The sequence below is a fragment of the Argentina anserina genome, chromosome 7, assembly GCF_933775445.1.
Source record: "Argentina anserina chromosome 7, drPotAnse1.1, whole genome shotgun sequence".
Classification (NCBI taxonomy): domain Eukaryota; kingdom Viridiplantae; phylum Streptophyta; class Magnoliopsida; order Rosales; family Rosaceae; genus Argentina; species Argentina anserina.
In genome coordinates, this window is record NC_065878.1 from 22,279,045 (window position 1) to 22,295,473 (window position 16,429).

General features: G+C 38.2%; 3 protein-coding genes across 5 annotated transcripts; 2 read left to right on the forward strand and 1 right to left on the reverse strand.

Moving 5' to 3' along the window:
• The first annotated feature begins 1,390 nt into the window (after positions 1-1,390).
• Positions 1,391-3,493, forward strand: LOC126803834 (dihydrodipicolinate reductase-like protein CRR1, chloroplastic). The gene is given in 13 exon segments (XM_050531562.1): positions 1,391-1,410; positions 1,582-1,681; positions 1,772-1,969; positions 2,063-2,128; positions 2,243-2,338; positions 2,480-2,506; positions 2,508-2,603; positions 2,863-2,955; positions 3,033-3,068; positions 3,070-3,107; positions 3,109-3,118; positions 3,271-3,357; positions 3,461-3,493. Coding segments are annotated over 13 exon segments (900 nt in total).
• On the reverse strand, positions 3,121-6,362 carry LOC126802843 (protein COFACTOR ASSEMBLY OF COMPLEX C SUBUNIT B CCB2, chloroplastic). The gene is given in 7 exon segments (XM_050530554.1): positions 3,121-3,178; positions 4,264-4,521; positions 5,113-5,266; positions 5,452-5,547; positions 5,549-5,681; positions 6,022-6,142; positions 6,224-6,362. Coding segments are annotated over 6 exon segments (843 nt in total). The 3' UTR covers positions 3,121-3,178; positions 4,264-4,321.
• Positions 6,363-9,963: 3,601 nt separating this feature from the next.
• LOC126801979 (probable transcriptional regulator SLK2) lies at positions 9,964-16,255 on the forward strand. 3 transcript variants are annotated; one of them, XM_050529486.1, is made up of 10 exons: positions 9,964-10,050; positions 10,681-11,872; positions 12,030-12,161; positions 12,517-12,565; positions 13,140-13,354; positions 13,438-13,506; positions 14,026-14,126; positions 14,218-14,311; positions 14,424-14,493; positions 15,027-16,255. In XM_050529486.1, exons 2-10 carry the CDS (start codon positions 10,904-10,906, stop codon positions 15,932-15,934), a joined length of 2,607 nt encoding a protein of 868 aa, XP_050385443.1. In that variant the 5' UTR covers positions 9,964-10,050; positions 10,681-10,903; the 3' UTR covers positions 15,935-16,255. The 3 variants fall into 3 exon arrangements, with proteins under 3 accessions (XP_050385443.1, XP_050385444.1, XP_050385442.1); XM_050529487.1 differs by having other exon boundaries at positions 9,980-10,050; positions 11,097-11,872; XM_050529485.1 differs by lacking the exon at positions 9,964-10,050 and having other exon boundaries at positions 10,081-11,872.
• The last annotated feature ends 174 nt before the right edge of the window (positions 16,256-16,429 follow it).

Below are 16,429 nucleotides of genomic sequence, written 5' to 3' on the forward strand. Positions count from 1 at the left end.
GGTTAATATTAACCTAACAGGGTCCCTAAATATATATATCTATCACATCTATTGGTGTCGATCGATAATATTTCGAAATTAGAATTTATTTATAACTTTTTAAGATGTTTTCTAATAATTCTTTTATTGTTTCAAACCCTTAAATTATAATATTATATATATATATATATATTTCTAATACAAGCCCGCAAGGCCTGGCCCGCAAAAGCCTGTAAGGTCCGCCTTAGATAGGTATGCTTGGATCTTCGGATTTGTGAAAATACCCGGTCCGCCACTTATTTAAATTTACTAAGGCACGGCCCCGCCCGTTGACGAGCTCTATATATATGTTCAATATTAATTAATTAATTAGTATTTATGTAAATAAAAACTTTTTTATAATAATTATTTTATTTTGAACTAGACTTGTATTGGTTTAAGTTGGATTAATGTAAAAAAAAACTAATTTTATCATGATATTTAGTTTTCATTTTAAATTTTTACGTTTTTCTATACTTCATATGAATTTTTATATAATATAATAAAATATTATTAATGGGTATTGGAGCGGGTATGAGAAACGGATCCCCAGTGGGTATGGGGACGGGAAATACTCATTACTTTCTAACGGAAATTTGGGTGTGTATGAGGACGTAATTGAAATTGAATATGAGTATGATAATTCGATCCACTGACCGTGCCCTGCCCATTGTCATCCCTAATCTAGATCTGGATGAATTTTATTGTGATTTGCCGGTTTTCATCAGAATGTTGAGCATTCATCGATCATAAGGAAGCTCAGGAGTCAAGACTACGATACAATCAATCGTTGTAAATATTCGTGGTCAAGAAGACAAGAATCATGGTGGTAAAAATAGAACAATCAATAGTTACGAGTTCAATCAGGTTAAGAATTTAAACTTTGAGAATTCATTAGATGTATATATCTACACAAATTTGTTACTTTTCATAAGCAACCAGAGTGAAGAAATTCATGTACTGCTTCTAGATCGATGCAGACCAATAGAGTAACACCAATCTTTCACATGAGGTCACAAGACTATTGGAGTATTAATTAATCATATATATATATATATATATATATATAATTCAATCGTTTACGCGAGGTGCTTGAAAAGTTGAAATATACATAAAACTTAGAAGTCTTCGTCAATGATACTAAAAACCAGCTTTGCTAGAATTGCAGCTTATGAAGCTCGATCATGTGCTTAGTTATTTCTTGTATACGAGAAAATCATCAAATTCACAAAACTACGTAACATCAGTTTGTTGAGCATTAATTAGTGGGAAATTGCCAATGCAAAATGCGCAAAAAGAAAAAACGAAAGCATATGAAACATTGAAATTACAAAGAAAACTGTTGTTCTATTCCTAGCGACACATGCGTAACATGGCTCCTACAGAAAAGAGGCACAAAGGAAACATGCATCCCTGTCATTGTCGATTTGTCACAGTAAGTTCTTCCAAACAAGACCAATCTACAGCACGAGAACCTTATCTTAGAGAGAACATATGCTAAGGAAAAAAGGCTCATCATCTTTCTGTGAACTTAGGCACTGTGTTTGAGCTGAGAATTTGAAGCCATGGTAGCTCTGAGTTGCCAGTCTCCAGGAGTTATCGAAACGGTAGAGCTAGACCTTCTATATTTTGCTCAATGCAGCCATCTAAAAGCAATATCAAGGTTACATTTTCGGTTCTACATGAAATGCTGTCTCTCTTTTCATATATCAAGATGTATTGGGGAAAAATCAAGTAATATGTATTGCTGTAGCTAATTATAAACGGAGCTGCAAAGGAAATAGGAAGGGCAGCAGTAATTGCAGTGACCAGAGCACGAGGGATGGAGCTGGCCGGTGCAGTGGACTCCTATCTTGTAGGAGAAGATATTGGGAATATATGTGACATGGCGGAGCCTATGGAGATTCCGATAACGAGTGATCTTACTATGGTCTTGGGTTCCATATCGCAGGTGACATCTCAAATGACATCTATGTGTGTAATGTGAGTGCGGTTTTGTTCATTCTGTTAGTATGTTTATCGTGCCATTTATGTCGATTGGCAGTCTAAAGCAACAGCAGTAGTTGTGGATTTCACTGACCCTTCCAAAGTTTATGACAATGTGAAGCAAGTACAGGCCACATGATGAAATTTGTAGCTTCCATGAGTTTAATTTTGACAGGGATTTATCAAGTACGAAACATTAACAAATCATAATCGTATTTCATCAATATCTTCCTACTAGGCAACAGCATTTGGAATGAGAAGTGTGGTTTATGTGCGAAAAATTAACTTAGATACAGTATCAGCATTATCTGCAATTAGTGAGAAAGCCAGAATGGTGAGCACAGGGTGAGATACTCAACAATCAAGTTTTCATAACAGTGTGAATCACACCTCCTTTGGGTTCCAAATACCAATTTAATCTATGGGGATTGAACCTTAATTCGCTTGCCTGATCATGAGTTCATGCTGTTCACAGGGTTGTCTTGTCGCACCGACTCTGTCTATTGCCTATTGGATCCACACTCCTCCAACAAGCTGCAAGTTCAGCTTCCTTTCACTATAACAATGTAGAAATTGTAGAATCAAGAGCTAATGCAACGGTAAGTTCTGTATCTCTCAATTGCAAATCAGAAAATAGTGGTGCTCTATGCTCAAGGAAGTTTGCAGCAAACATAGTTCAAATCCATAAATATAGCATGAAATGTGTTATCCTATTACAGTAAAATGGGAGTAATTGCAACATTTTGTCAAATTAATGATTTTGAGCTGAAATCAACAGTAGTTTAGTACTCAAAGCTTAAGAATCAGATAATACTATCAGTTGCAAATAATGTTGCTAAATTCTTCTTTCGCAAACAGGATCTTCCATCATCAGATGCAAATCAAATTGCCAACAACCTCTCTAACCTGGGGCAGATGCATAACAGAGAAGACATTTCAACAGATGTTAAGGTAGCTAAAATACAACACTTTGTCTTATTGTAGTGCCTTTTTATACCTTGGAACTCATTCTTGATTTGTCCAATAAGGCAAGGGGTCAAGTTCTGGGTGAAGATGGAGTTCGTGTGCACTGTGCACAGCTTAGTCCTTCCAGGGCTTCCCTCGGCCAGGAGAGGTTTGTATCTGAGATCACTCATCTCTTCTCAATTCATAATTGTTTACTTGAACAATGTACCTATAAGTGAATCAAACAAAAATAGAAACACAAGAAGTTAAAAAAAGCTCTTGCTAGATGTTAATTTGATGAACTAGCATTACTTGTGACAGGTTTACACTCTGAAACATGAGATCACAGATGTGCAAAGCCTCATGCCAGGCCTTATCTTAGCTATCAGAAAGATTGTTGCCATCAAGGTAACAAAAAATATGTGCAACAGTACATTCTCAAAATATCCACGCATACTGCTACAATCAATACTAGCCGACTCTCATCTCAAACTGTTTTCCTTTATTGCAGAGCCTGGTGTATGGCTTGGAGAAGCTTTTGTAAAACATTAAGCTTTCCTTAATCTTGATGTGTACCTTAACCTCCTATATGCCCCCATACAAGATTACAAGGCTCCCAAATGAAAAGTTTAACGGGAGATGGTTTTTTGAATTAGCAGCAGAGAGAAAAGAAAGAAGATTTTGTACTAACTTCCTATTGATGTAAAGTATTCAATTATTTAATCATGTATGATCAGTGAAATGTTAAATGAACTGTTATGATCTTCAGTTTTATACTAAGGATGTTGGATGATATCTTAAGTCCATTCCAGACAGCAAGTTCCCATTCGACACTATACAGTGCCACCAAACCATAGGCCAAACAGAACAGATCAGACCTTTTGGCAACCTTTAAGATAAATTTCATTAGCTTCATTCTTAGGAGCAAGACAAACAAGGATATCCCACAGAAGTAAATCCAAACCTAGTTTATCCAATTTCTGGCATCACTTATATAGGAAAGTACTTGTCTTCTGTAAAATAAACTCGCAATCATGTGAACTACTTGAAAAACTAGGGAAAAAATGACACACTTATGCTTTATGTAGAGTTGTTGACAGTAGTTCACATTCTATTTGTTTTAGACTTGTAGCTTACACATATAATACAGAGGATTGGATTTCAAAATTCATGACTCAATCTCATATTTGTTCCGAATGCATCAGAGCAAATAAACATAATGAGTCAAAAAACAGCTTTTTAACAAGGATCCCTGTCTAAGTTCAAAGGTAAAGAAGTTCAAAATTCTTTACAACTCTACATATATGTTTGTACCTTCACATTTTTCGGTGAGAGCTCTAAGCCAGCCTTCGTTTTTTAGTTTTTTTTTTTTTCACATGCTTCTGAATTTCTTTGCAAGAGCTCTAGCCCAAGCTCTATCTTTATCACTATAAGCATATCTCATGCTTGAAGCCAACAAGACAAATCCCTGAAGATTTGCATTTCCACTATCATTTGGGTGCAAAACATGCAGCACTGGTTGTACAAGAAGCGAACGAGTCCCCTCGGGTAGCATCTCCCAGAGTCCAGAATCTGAACAATGATCACAACTGTAAAGTAAACAAACTGGCGATTGATAGTTCTAGAATTAATTAACATGTACTTGGTCTGGATTGTATCACCCTAGCAATCAGCATTATAGTTGGCCTAATAGCATCTCTTATATCATCTTCACCATCAGAACATGCATTAAGAGTGAAATCTGCATAGACCCCCACAATGTAGGTATTCATGCATCATGGAAGCACGACACCCCTACCGAGAGAAGAAGGGGGATAACAATATAAAAACCCTTGCAAGCAATATGTAACAATAAGTTTCAGTTGGATAGACTACTCCTTTTAAAATTCTTCGCTCACAACCAAAAGCACAGACAAAGTAGGACAATTGAAGTGGCATATTGAACAGTTTTAGATTAAGAGTAACTACACAAGTCAAAAGAATCAAACAAGATCTTCGCATAATTAGAAATTTTAATCCGTTTTAAGTTTGAATAATTACTGTCTTTCTAATTTTTACATGCACAAACCTCTAATCTCCATGTGAGGCTAATTTTTATCTGCAAATTCAACTATAACTACATTTACTTTCTGAAATACATAAACAAATATCAAATAACGCTACCTTCAATTTGAGGAAGGTAAAGGGTTTCCTTCAAGTTAGAGAGGCCAATACTTTTGATCTGCTTCCCAAACCAATCAAGTACATTTGATTTTGAGACATCATCTGGTATGCTCCAGTAACCACGTACACACAGTTCATTTTGAACTGATACCATCTGTTTTTATCAGCAAAAAACTTCGAATGAGCTTGTGACCAAAAGCTAAAATATAATACCATTTACTTATTGGATTCTAATCTTCCAGAACAAGTCACTTTTTCATTCAACCTAGTCGATTTTTCCTCTCCTCCTCTATACCGGATTTACTATTTTAACTGTGTAATTTCAATAGGTTAGCATACCACTGATACGGTGTTTGAATTGCGCAACAAAATGTACGTAGCCCAAGCCAAGTCGTCCTTCCGAGTATTTGAGGTAGTCTCTGATATCAATATTTTTTTGCTCACACCCCTCTGGGATACTCGTTTGATCCATTGGAGTAGCACCCTACAATAAACAAAGTCACAAATCAGGTTTTTACAAGTGCCGAGCAAGCAATGCATACACAAAGTCATTGCATTATCCAATACTTCTGTGAGATAAAGACACAATCACTAGTTGTAATATAACCTCAGATGACAAATATTCAATGATGTAAACCATCAGATAAAGAAGGGTCTTAAAACTGGCCTAAAGAAATCACCATTTCAGCATTTAAGTACATCAATGTTGTCTCCTCTTAAAATAAAAACTGGAATTGATAGTGGTATAAAAACGTTTTAGTTTTCACCATACAAGAGGCTTGTAAATCTGATGTTTACATTCACAATCCACAACGTCTACATCCCCACAAGGCCTAAATATGAAATTAAGCTAAAATTTACATCATTATGGATAAGATCACAGTGGGAACATCAAGCTAATTGCAAAACCTTCTTACAAGCTGTGGTAGAGTAGGTGAAACAGAAGCCGCGAAATTGTTCAAGAGCAAAAGTGAACCGAATCCATATCCGATCCATCTGGGTAAGTAGGACTCGTCTAGCCCAGGTATTCCTGCACCGCTCGAATGTCCAATAAACCCATCAAAATCTTGACATGTAAATCTCAGAGAGAAACAGAGAGGGAGGGAGTTACCGAGTGTGAATCGGAGGACGGAGAGATTGAGTTGTGGGTTTTCAAGACGAGCAGAGAAACTGATACTTGTCTTTTTGGCGCGAAATTTGGGTGAGGTTTTCAACTGAATTAACGGATTCCGCGACAGGCAGCAGCTCATCTTTTGTTTTTGTTTTATTTTTTTTCTGGCGTTGGGAGCACATCCAAAAGAGGAAGTTTAGGGAGTTTGGGCCCAGTTGTTGTTAGATTATGAACTTAAATTTTTTAATAATATAAGTGAGTTGTTTGACAAATATAAATTGTACGTGATTATATGAAAATTTTACACACCGACGCAAATTTTAAAAACTATAAATTGGAGATTCTAATTTGGGGAAGAGATTATAATATGTTTATTACCTTACTACCATCTTTTTCTAAACTCACTACACTTTTATACCAATATTTACGAAACACTTTAAATACTCACAGCTCAGCTGCAGCTGATTATTCAATCAGCTCAACTGAAACTGATTATAAAAAACTCACATTGACGCCAAACTCGTGTTTTGTAAAAAATTCAGGCTCATATTTGATAGATGGTTAGACAAGAGGAAGTTTCTCAATACAACTTTAGAAAAAGACGACAATTAAAAACAAAAACAAAAAGTAGAGTTTATCTATAAATATTGGAGTGGGTTTCCGATTTGGAAGTCCATGATTGGTGTGACTGGTGTCGGTCTAGGGACGGCGGCGGCAAGTTGACAACTCTTGGCTTGCTTGTACGCTCACTGAACCTGCTTGTCTAATGCTCGTTGGAGTTGGCATGCACGGGAAAAAGGCTAAGATTTCGGAGCCTCCCGACTCTGGTGAGAAGATAGTAGGCGAGGTTGAAACCTCACCTATTGGCATGCCATATTGGCTAGAGCTGACAATGGTATATAAAACCATCTCAACCAATTCGTATACCGTCCGTACCAAATACTTTGTATATGATATAATATACCGCACTAACATTAAAATATGATACGATAGGTGATATAGATTTTTCGTATATCATGGTATATCGTACATACCAACGTATATTATGTTATATTATTTAATTAAATATATATATATATATATCTTTAAATTTCAACCGTATATTTATTGAAAAATAAATCCAAACCGTATAAATCTACTAACCTTAATATAATCTCTCTTAATTTTATTTCTCAAGTACACTCATTTTCTCGTCTTAAATTTCTTTACTTAGTTATGAATGAATCGATTCAATCGAATTCCCAAGTACAAATGCTTAGACCTATTAGTAGCATCATCACTGCTTACCACATGTCAACATATATCGCCTTTAAACCTATCATTTATTTTTTCAATTGTTTTGAGAATTTATAAATACTTTAACAGTTTGACTATTTGGACTTTGACTTTCTATTTATGACTTTGTATTTGGTAATTTGGTTGAAGTTATATAAGACTTTAGAATTCTATTGCTATTTCACTTATTTGTTATTACTTATTTAGATTGAGCCTTTAAATTTTTGGGCCTTAAATATGTTGGTAGAAGCCTATTACTAACCGTATCAATCGAGTACCAACCGTACCACTTAATTGGTATACCAACGTTATTTATTGGTATAAATTGTAGATTTTTCATACAAATTATATATTAGTTAGTATATGGTATTAGAAAATTAAAATTGGTATACCAACCAATCCATCCCTAATAGTGGCCATAATATAATTTGAATCTGGTCATTGTACCGAGGTGATGTGGTTGTTACTTTTTATTAAAGCTGCTGCATCATTCTGTTTTATGTTTTTCGTGCTATAAACAATATAAAAAATTGGGTGTTTCTTATTTTTTTATTAAAAAAAAAAGGGTTTGGACAAAGTCTTAAAGGGAGACTTTGCCCTACGTCAAATTTCATTTATTATATTTATATTTAAATATTTCATTGGGGGGGGGGGGGGGGACATAGTACCTACACCCTTGAACTTAGCTTTTGATTATATAGTATTGATTGATGATGACGATTACCGCCACAATAATTTCACGTTTTACATTAAATAGCAAATCTCGCGAACCAATTTTGCTCGGAGCTATTTCGCCATCTATGGTTTACCTTTTGGTGCTCACTATTCCGACTATGATCAAGGACAGTGTTTGGATGCCATTGCAGAGGCTTTCTAGTGACGATCGTGCGATGAAGGCTATGGAGGAGCTCTTCGGGGAGGCTCCTTGTCCTCGATTTGGATATGCAAGGGGTGATGGCAACTTGGGCTTTGACGGCTTGTGCAGATCTCGACCTTTGGTGACTTCGATAGGGAGGTTGCTGCATTGCTGGGATCTATATGATGGTTTGCCAGCGGACTTGACGTTGGCAAGGAACCTTCGATCAAGGTCTACTTGGGTCATGCTTTGGGATGTGTTGATGGGGGGATGACACGACGACTCTCTATTGGCTTGGTTAGGAGGGGATCTGATGTCGGGCTTTGTCTTGACAAAGCGGAGCCTCCGGAAGCAGATGTTTCGGCCAAGCAAGCGTGTGGATGTTCATAATGTTCAAATCTCTTTGGGTTGGGCTGGGGTGCGAGCTTGTGTGTCGGGGCCTTGGTCCAAACCTGCAAATGGTCTTGTTTAGATTATAACATTGCCTATTGTTATGCTTGCATTAGTCGTATAATAGACAAAATTTTTCTTTCTTTATTGTGTGCTTATTACTAAAGAATAGTTTTTTTTTTTGAGTTTCGACTCATGACCTCTTATATGTTGTTGTGTCACAGCAGATGAGTATATACTGGCTATTCCGGCCTCATAAAAAACTATGATATAAACGTATTTGTTTGTTATAAAAAAAAAGTACCGTGACGATGACCAGTGCTCCAGTTAATTGAATATGATCGGTAGGATCTTAATACTTCCTAGATTCTTCTTTTCAGCGCATGAGAATTCTAATTTGTGGATTCCGGCAAAGGTATGGTAGCGTGGCTAAGGAGCCTAAAATGTAAGGAGCATATGTAGCCTCCGCCTCTGCCGCCATCTCCGCCTCAATGGCCTTCTCATGAAAGCTCTTGTAGTGATCTTGAGGATCACTTTACTTGTCGAGAGGAACTGTCTTTACATATACCACAGTAGAAGCTTTGTGCGTGCTACTACAGGATACATGCGATCTTTAGGTTTTGACAACCATGCATGAATATTAAAGTCATTAATTTATAACTCAATTTCCGTTACTAAGTTTACACAAATCAAATACGAATCCCGAACGATACACACGAAGGCCTTGCTCAAAAGTTCAATTGTACGTGTCAGTCGCACGTGCCAATCGACGGTCCGTCTCTATCCCTCCCTCCCTTATATGGTAAAGCCCGATCGCCCACAGCTTCGTAATCCACCACTCCTATACAAACACGTGGCACGACTCTTCCCATTTTCGACCGTAAGCAAGTTTGATACGACTGCAGACCTACTCCACTACAACCCCCCGCAGACGATCCAGTTCTCCACAAGCCTCATCCAGGCAATACTAACCTCACTGCCCATCATAAGTGACCTAGAGATCAACAAATCCCACCGCGCCACGTCCTCCCTAGTCCTCGCGTCGACATCGCTGCGATCTATCACCGATTACATTCCCTTATCCAAGTCACCGACACGTGTCCATGTCCCTCCATCTACCGTGCGTAGCCGGTAATATAGCGCAGTGGCCCACCGACGCAGCCGGTCAGTCTGCAAATCCCGCTAGGTATATAAACGGCGTCATTCTGCTCCTTTTTCCTCTTCTTCCGTCTCTCTCTCTCTCTCTCTCTCTGCAAATTTATCCTTCCAGATTATTTAGCAACTTTTTTACCTGCCGAGTTCTGAGGTCAGTCGCCGCCTTACATTCAGCTCCTATTTTATTTTCTTCGTCCTTCAATTTTCTCCCTCAATTAAATTAACATTTCTTCAGAAAACAAAACGAAATTAAATCTTGTCCGATCGAACTGAATTTCGTAGTTTAATTTTGGGTTTGAAAATCTGTTGTTTACTTCTCGATCCTCCTCAATTAGAGTTGGTTTTACTGCGAACGTAATTATTGTGGTAATTGTTTTAAGCATAATTTCGGTTTGGTTTTCAGAGTTTTTGATTATGAGTGTGGGGGTGAAAATCCAGCGGAAAGATAATTGGGTTCGAGTTTGTTTTAGTTTAATTGCTAATTGAGCTTAATTAGTTTGCGTTTCGATCTCCAGCAATGTTGGGTTCGAACCGGATTGGCTTGTGTTAGTGTTGCTGGAGTAGCCCGGCTGGAAATTAGGGTTTTTAATTTGGGGGTTCATATGAAATATTGAAGATATTGTTAGGTTGGGGATTTGTATGAGTCCCCCCGATTGTGTGTTTGTTGCTGGGTGTGAAGTACTTAGCTTGATTTTCGAGTAATCCTAGTTTTCGACATTTAAGTGTTGGTTTCTGTGTTGTTCCGAGTGCTGATGCTATTGTTTCTTGTTGTTTGTGTTAGATCCCACAATGAATGGTGGTAATATTGATGTGCTCTGAAGTGGGGATTGTGAAATTGTTAGGTTTATGACCGCAGTGATATTAAGTTTGTTCTGTTTGTGAGGTTTTGGTTAGGCTTTTTGTATTGCATATTTCGTTAAATTGAGTGGGGGGTTTGAGGTTGTTGATTAGGCCTGGCTCTGGAGAGCTACTTAGACTCTGGCCACCGGAGGGCGGGGCCTCCTATGGTGCCCTCACGGGTGGCTGGAGGATTAACGCAATCTTCATCGAGTTCTGGGATTTTCTTCCAAGGGGATGGGCAGTCTCAGTCTGTAGTTAACTCTCACTTGAGCTCGTCTTTTGGGAACTCTTCTAATTCAATTCCCGGAACTGGGCGTTCAAATTTGGGTCCGGTTTCTGGGGACATGAACAATGCAGTTTTAAGCAGTGTGGCGAATTCAGGTCTGAGTGTTGGGGCAAGTTCTTTGGTCACAGATGCAAATTCTGTACTCTCAGGAGGTCCCCATTTGCAGAGAAGTGCAAGCATCAATAACGAGTCCTACTTACGCTTACCAGCTTCCCCTATGTCATTCTCGTCGAACAATATTAGCATGTCTGGATCATCAATTATGGATGGCTCTTCTGTAGTGCAACAGAGTTCTCAGCATGACCAGAATTCTCAACAAATTCAGCAGGGGCAGCATCACCAACATCCGCGGCAGCAAGGGACTTCTAGTGTTACATCCTTACCAACATCCCAAAATGGCCAAGGTTCCCTTCCCATGGGGCCACGTGTCCCTGGAACTTTCATTCAAGATCCAAATAATTTGGCTCACATCCAGAAGAAACCACGATTGGATATCAAGCAGGAAGAAATTATGCAGCAGCAGGTGCTGCAGCAGCTACTGCAAAGGCAAGATTCCATGCAGTTCCAAGGACGGAATCCACAGTTACAAGCCTTGATTCAACAACAGAGACTACGGCAACAGCACCAGCAACAACAACAAATCTTGCAGTCCATGCCTCAATTGCAGAGAGCACATATGCAGCATCAGCAGCAGCAGCAACAGCAACAGCAACAGCAGTTGCAGATGAGACAGCAACTTCAACAACAAGCTCTGCAGCCAGCATATTCCATTAAGCGTCCATATGATGGTGGTGTATGTGCTCGTAGGCTGATGCAGTATCTATATCATCAGCGGGAACGACCAACTGTGAGTTCCGTGTCATTTACATTATTATGAAAACTGCTCTCTTATATCCCCTTCCAGTTTTCTCTTCTTATAATTTACATTCCATTTCATGATGTAATAATATACTGAAATTGTTAGTCAAATGTATCTAATGACACGTTGATTTCAATTTTGACAGGACAATAGCATTGCATATTGGAGGAAGTTTGTGACAGAGTATTACTCTCCTCGTGCTAAGAAAAGATGGTGCTTGTCATTATATGACAATGTTGGGCATCATGCTCTTGGTGTTTTCCCTCAGGCTTCTATGGTCAGTTTTATGCTTCTAGTATAATAGGACTGTCACGAAGTTTGAGTTTTATGATAACATATATCCATTGTCCAGTTGCATTGGCTTCTCATACTTGCTATTACAAAGCATGATAGCATGCCCTTGAATCTTGATTAGTGCTTCTAGTAATAAGATGTCATACCAAAAAGTTTGACATTTATGATAGCATATACCTACCATTATCCAGTTGCATTGGTTTCTCATACTTGCTAGTTAAACGGCTTCTATTTTATGAGTACTTCATCTAGATCGAAATCAAATCTGTTCATGTTACCTGCCACTATGGTCGTCTCACATGTATCTTTTTTCTTTTTCCTCTTTGCTTTTGTGCCAGGATGCTTGGCAGTGTGATATTTGTGGTTCTAAATCTGGAAGAGGCTTCGGTAAGTAAATGTGGAGTTAGTTATTTGCATGTCATGGTACTGGAAGTATTGCCACTGGGTTAGCTCACTCTGATTAGTATATGATATGTGTGTAACTTCTTGGAAAACATTTATTTCACTTGGTAAATGACTTTTTCTCTATACCGGTCTTCTTAATTTGAATTGGTTTCTTTTTCCTGTGACGGGGTACATCCTGATAATAAGGAACAATTCAAATCAGAAATGCATGTTAAAGTGTAGATTGTGATACTGTTGCGCAATTGTAAGAATTAATGTGGGATGAGATGACTGAAATACAGTTGATGCATCAAAAAATGCAAACTGGGACATGGGTTAACATGCGACTATGAATGTGTTGCTTTCTCAGACTGAAACTTTGAATATAATAATTAGAGTATAGATCTTGGATTTTCAATATATACCTTGGCAAGGAAGTAACACCTGAGGATACAATGATAGTTGCAAGAATTTTGTTGTTATAAATCTTATTTTACTTGGGGATCTCATGTAGCCATTTCATGCATGCGTTAATAATCTGATTGAAGTCTAATTAGCTCCATGGGCTTGTCTACAGAGGCGACCTTTGAAGTACTCCCTAGACTTAATGAGATCAAATTTGGCAGTGGAGTCATCGATGAGCTTTTGTTTATAGACTTGCCAAAGGAATGTAGGTTTGCTTCTGGTGTAATGATGTTGGAATATGGAAAAGCAGTTCAGGAGAGTGTATACGAGCAACTCCGTGTTGTTCGCGAGGGTCAGCTTCGTATCGTGTTTACACAAGATTTAAAGGTTGGAAACATAATATTAGTTACTGGGTTCTAATTCTCAGAAATAAAATTTTGCTTCTAATACAGTACTGTTCTCATTTTCAGATATTGTCTTGGGAGTTTTGTGCTCGACGCCATGAAGAGCTTCTTCCTCGTAGGCTTGTTGCTCCACAGGTACTAGTTTTTCGTGCCTTGTTGAGTTTTGGCTTCTATTGTGCAGGTTCAGTTTAGAAGATAGTAGCATTATTTGTTGTGTAATAATTAATCTAAATTGGGGCTTCTCACCTTGGCATTTAAATGTAAATCATACATTGTAAAAGCTATGCAGTTGTAGATCCTAAAAAGAATTTGTCACAACACTTAAGATGGGCTTGTCCATGAACCCTGAACTTTGTTAAACTGTCTTTTGAGTATGCACTAAACCACATTTATTGGAAGGTAGTATTTGGGTTCTTTGCGACTTCCAATTAGCCATCTTAAGATATGTTTTATTGTATATCTGATAGTTTACTTTCACAATATCATTGTATTTTCGGAACCAATATTCTCCTTTTTGCTATAATGTCAAGTGTACTGTGTAATTATTAAATGAAAACGAATTTATCAAGTAGATAGGTCTGTGAGCTAAGAAGCAAGTACATATAGTTAAGTATTGACTTATGTAGTGAACTTACTAGGCATGATATTTTCCAGGTTAATCAATTGGTTCAGGTTGCACAAAAGTGCCAGAGTACAATTGCTGAAAGTGGATCTGAAGGGGTTTCTCAGCAGGATCTTCAAGCAAATAGCAATTTGTGAGTTTTTAGGCGATGTTTGATGTTGAATTTTGGTTCCTCATAATCTTAAATAAGGAGGGCTGCACTGATGTTTGTTTGTTTCCTTTAGGGTTCTGACAGCTGGGAGGCAGCTCGCAAAGAGTTTGGAGTTGCAGTCGCTCAATGATTTGGGCTTTTCTAAAAGATATGTGAGGTGTTTGCAGGTATTTTTATTGCATTCATATTTTGATTTAGACTTAAACCATCAGCTTTTTCATGTATGCATAGTATAATACTTGGATTTCATATTAGTTGCTGATCTCCAACTTTTAACAGATTTCAGAGGTTGTAAACAGCATGAAAGATTTGATTGACTTCTGCCGGGAAAACAAAGTTGGCCCAATTGGTATGCCCTGATTTTATAATCCTTTATCCATTCTATAACTTCTCTACTGCTGATTTGCATGGATAGTTGAGCAAATTGGTTGTATTTTCGTTTTTAATTGGGCATATATATCCAGAGCAATCTTAGACAGATTCTTGAACAGACCGGGATATGGTGTGCCACTGTAGCTTCTTGGTGTTGCTTGTAGCTTTAAGTTAGTCATTCGATGAGTTTAACTATCTTCTGGTTCAATTTGGATTAACAGCCATGCTTGTTGAGTATTATGTTAAATTAAATTAAATAAATGTTTCTATTGTTTCTTATATTCGATATATAATGTGTTATTGCCTGGCAATTTGATATTAAATAAGTTATTGCCTGGCGATTTGATCTCATGGATTCTTTCTCATTCCCTTTAACCTTTCTATCTTCCTTCTTCTTCCTCCTCTTCGTTTTGATTTCTTTTTGAAAATGCCTTTACCATTTTTATTGTTGTGCTAAAATGTTTCAAGCTCTCATTGATTGTATGTTTGGTCTTGCGTTGAAAATTCCAGAGGGCTTGAAGGTTTATCCTCGGCATGCAAGTGCAAACAAGCTCCAGATGCAAAAGATGCAGGAAATGGAGCAATTAGCAAGTGTTCAGGGCATGCCTACTGACAGAAACACTCTTAATAAGCTAATGGCGTTGCATCCAGGACTAAACAATCAGATGAATAACAATCAACACATGGCCAGTCGGGGAGCGTTGAGTGGTCCTGCGCAAGCAGCTTTAGCACTAACCAATTACCAGAATTTGCTCATGAGACAGAACTCAATGAATTCAAATGCAAATTCTCTTCAACAGGAGGCATCTTCGTCTTTCAACAACCCCAACCAAAGTCCATCTTCGCCTTTTCAAGGTGCTGCTTCTTTAATTCCGGGATCCATGCAGAGTTTACCAGGAAGTGGCTTTTCAAGTCCCCATCTATCCTCACGACAGCCACATCAGACACCGCAGCTGCAACAGCGGTCACTCAGTTCTAACAGCTTGCTACAGCAAACCAATCCACAAAATTCTCAAGGCAACCAGGCCTTGCAGCAACAGATGATCCAACAACTGCTGCAGGAGATGTCTAATAACAATGGAGGACAACAATCTCTTCCTGGTCCAAATTCTAATGGGAGTTTGACAAGGAATGGCATGAGTTTTGGAGGCAATAATTCAGCAGCCTGTAATGCTACTCCAACTGTGTCCGGAAGTCACGGCCCTGCTCCAAGCAGGAGTAACAGTTTCAAAGCTGCTGCAAACAGTGACTCTTCAGCAGGTGGTGGTAGTAATGCATTCAATCAGAGAGCACAAGATCTACCCTCGAACCTTCATTTGCAAGAGGATATGGCTCAAGACATTGCCCGTGAATTCACAGAAAACGGCTTTTTAAACAATGATCTTGATGATAATATGGGTTACAGTTGGAAGGTATGATTAACATAAGATGGCCTGATTACTGGCGCCAATTTGGTAAGCGGCAGCATATATCTTTGTACAGCACATTTTTAAAATAACTGTTTTTCCTCTCTTCCCCTTTCTTGATTTCCTTCACCTTGGATTAGTATGGAATTTGTCGAGACATCGCACACTTGTACTTGGGTAGTTCAGTTGAGTAGGACTTTAGCAATCGTTTTGTTTTACTTCCTTTTCTTGGTTCCGAGGGTTTTCTATCTCCGTGTCTTGCAAGTGTAATCTATTGGATAAAGGACTGAGACCTTCTCTAGTTTCTGAGTAATATGATATTACATGCTTTCACTTGTGGATCATTGTCTTCAGAATCTATATTTGACCCCTGATGAACGAGGTAGAATGTGGAAATAACCGTAGTCTAGGAGGTGGCCAAAACATGCCGTCTCTAACTCCGCACTTGCCTGGTTTCATGCTACATTTATTCTCTGCTAAATGAGTTCGGTCTGGGGGGTGGGGACA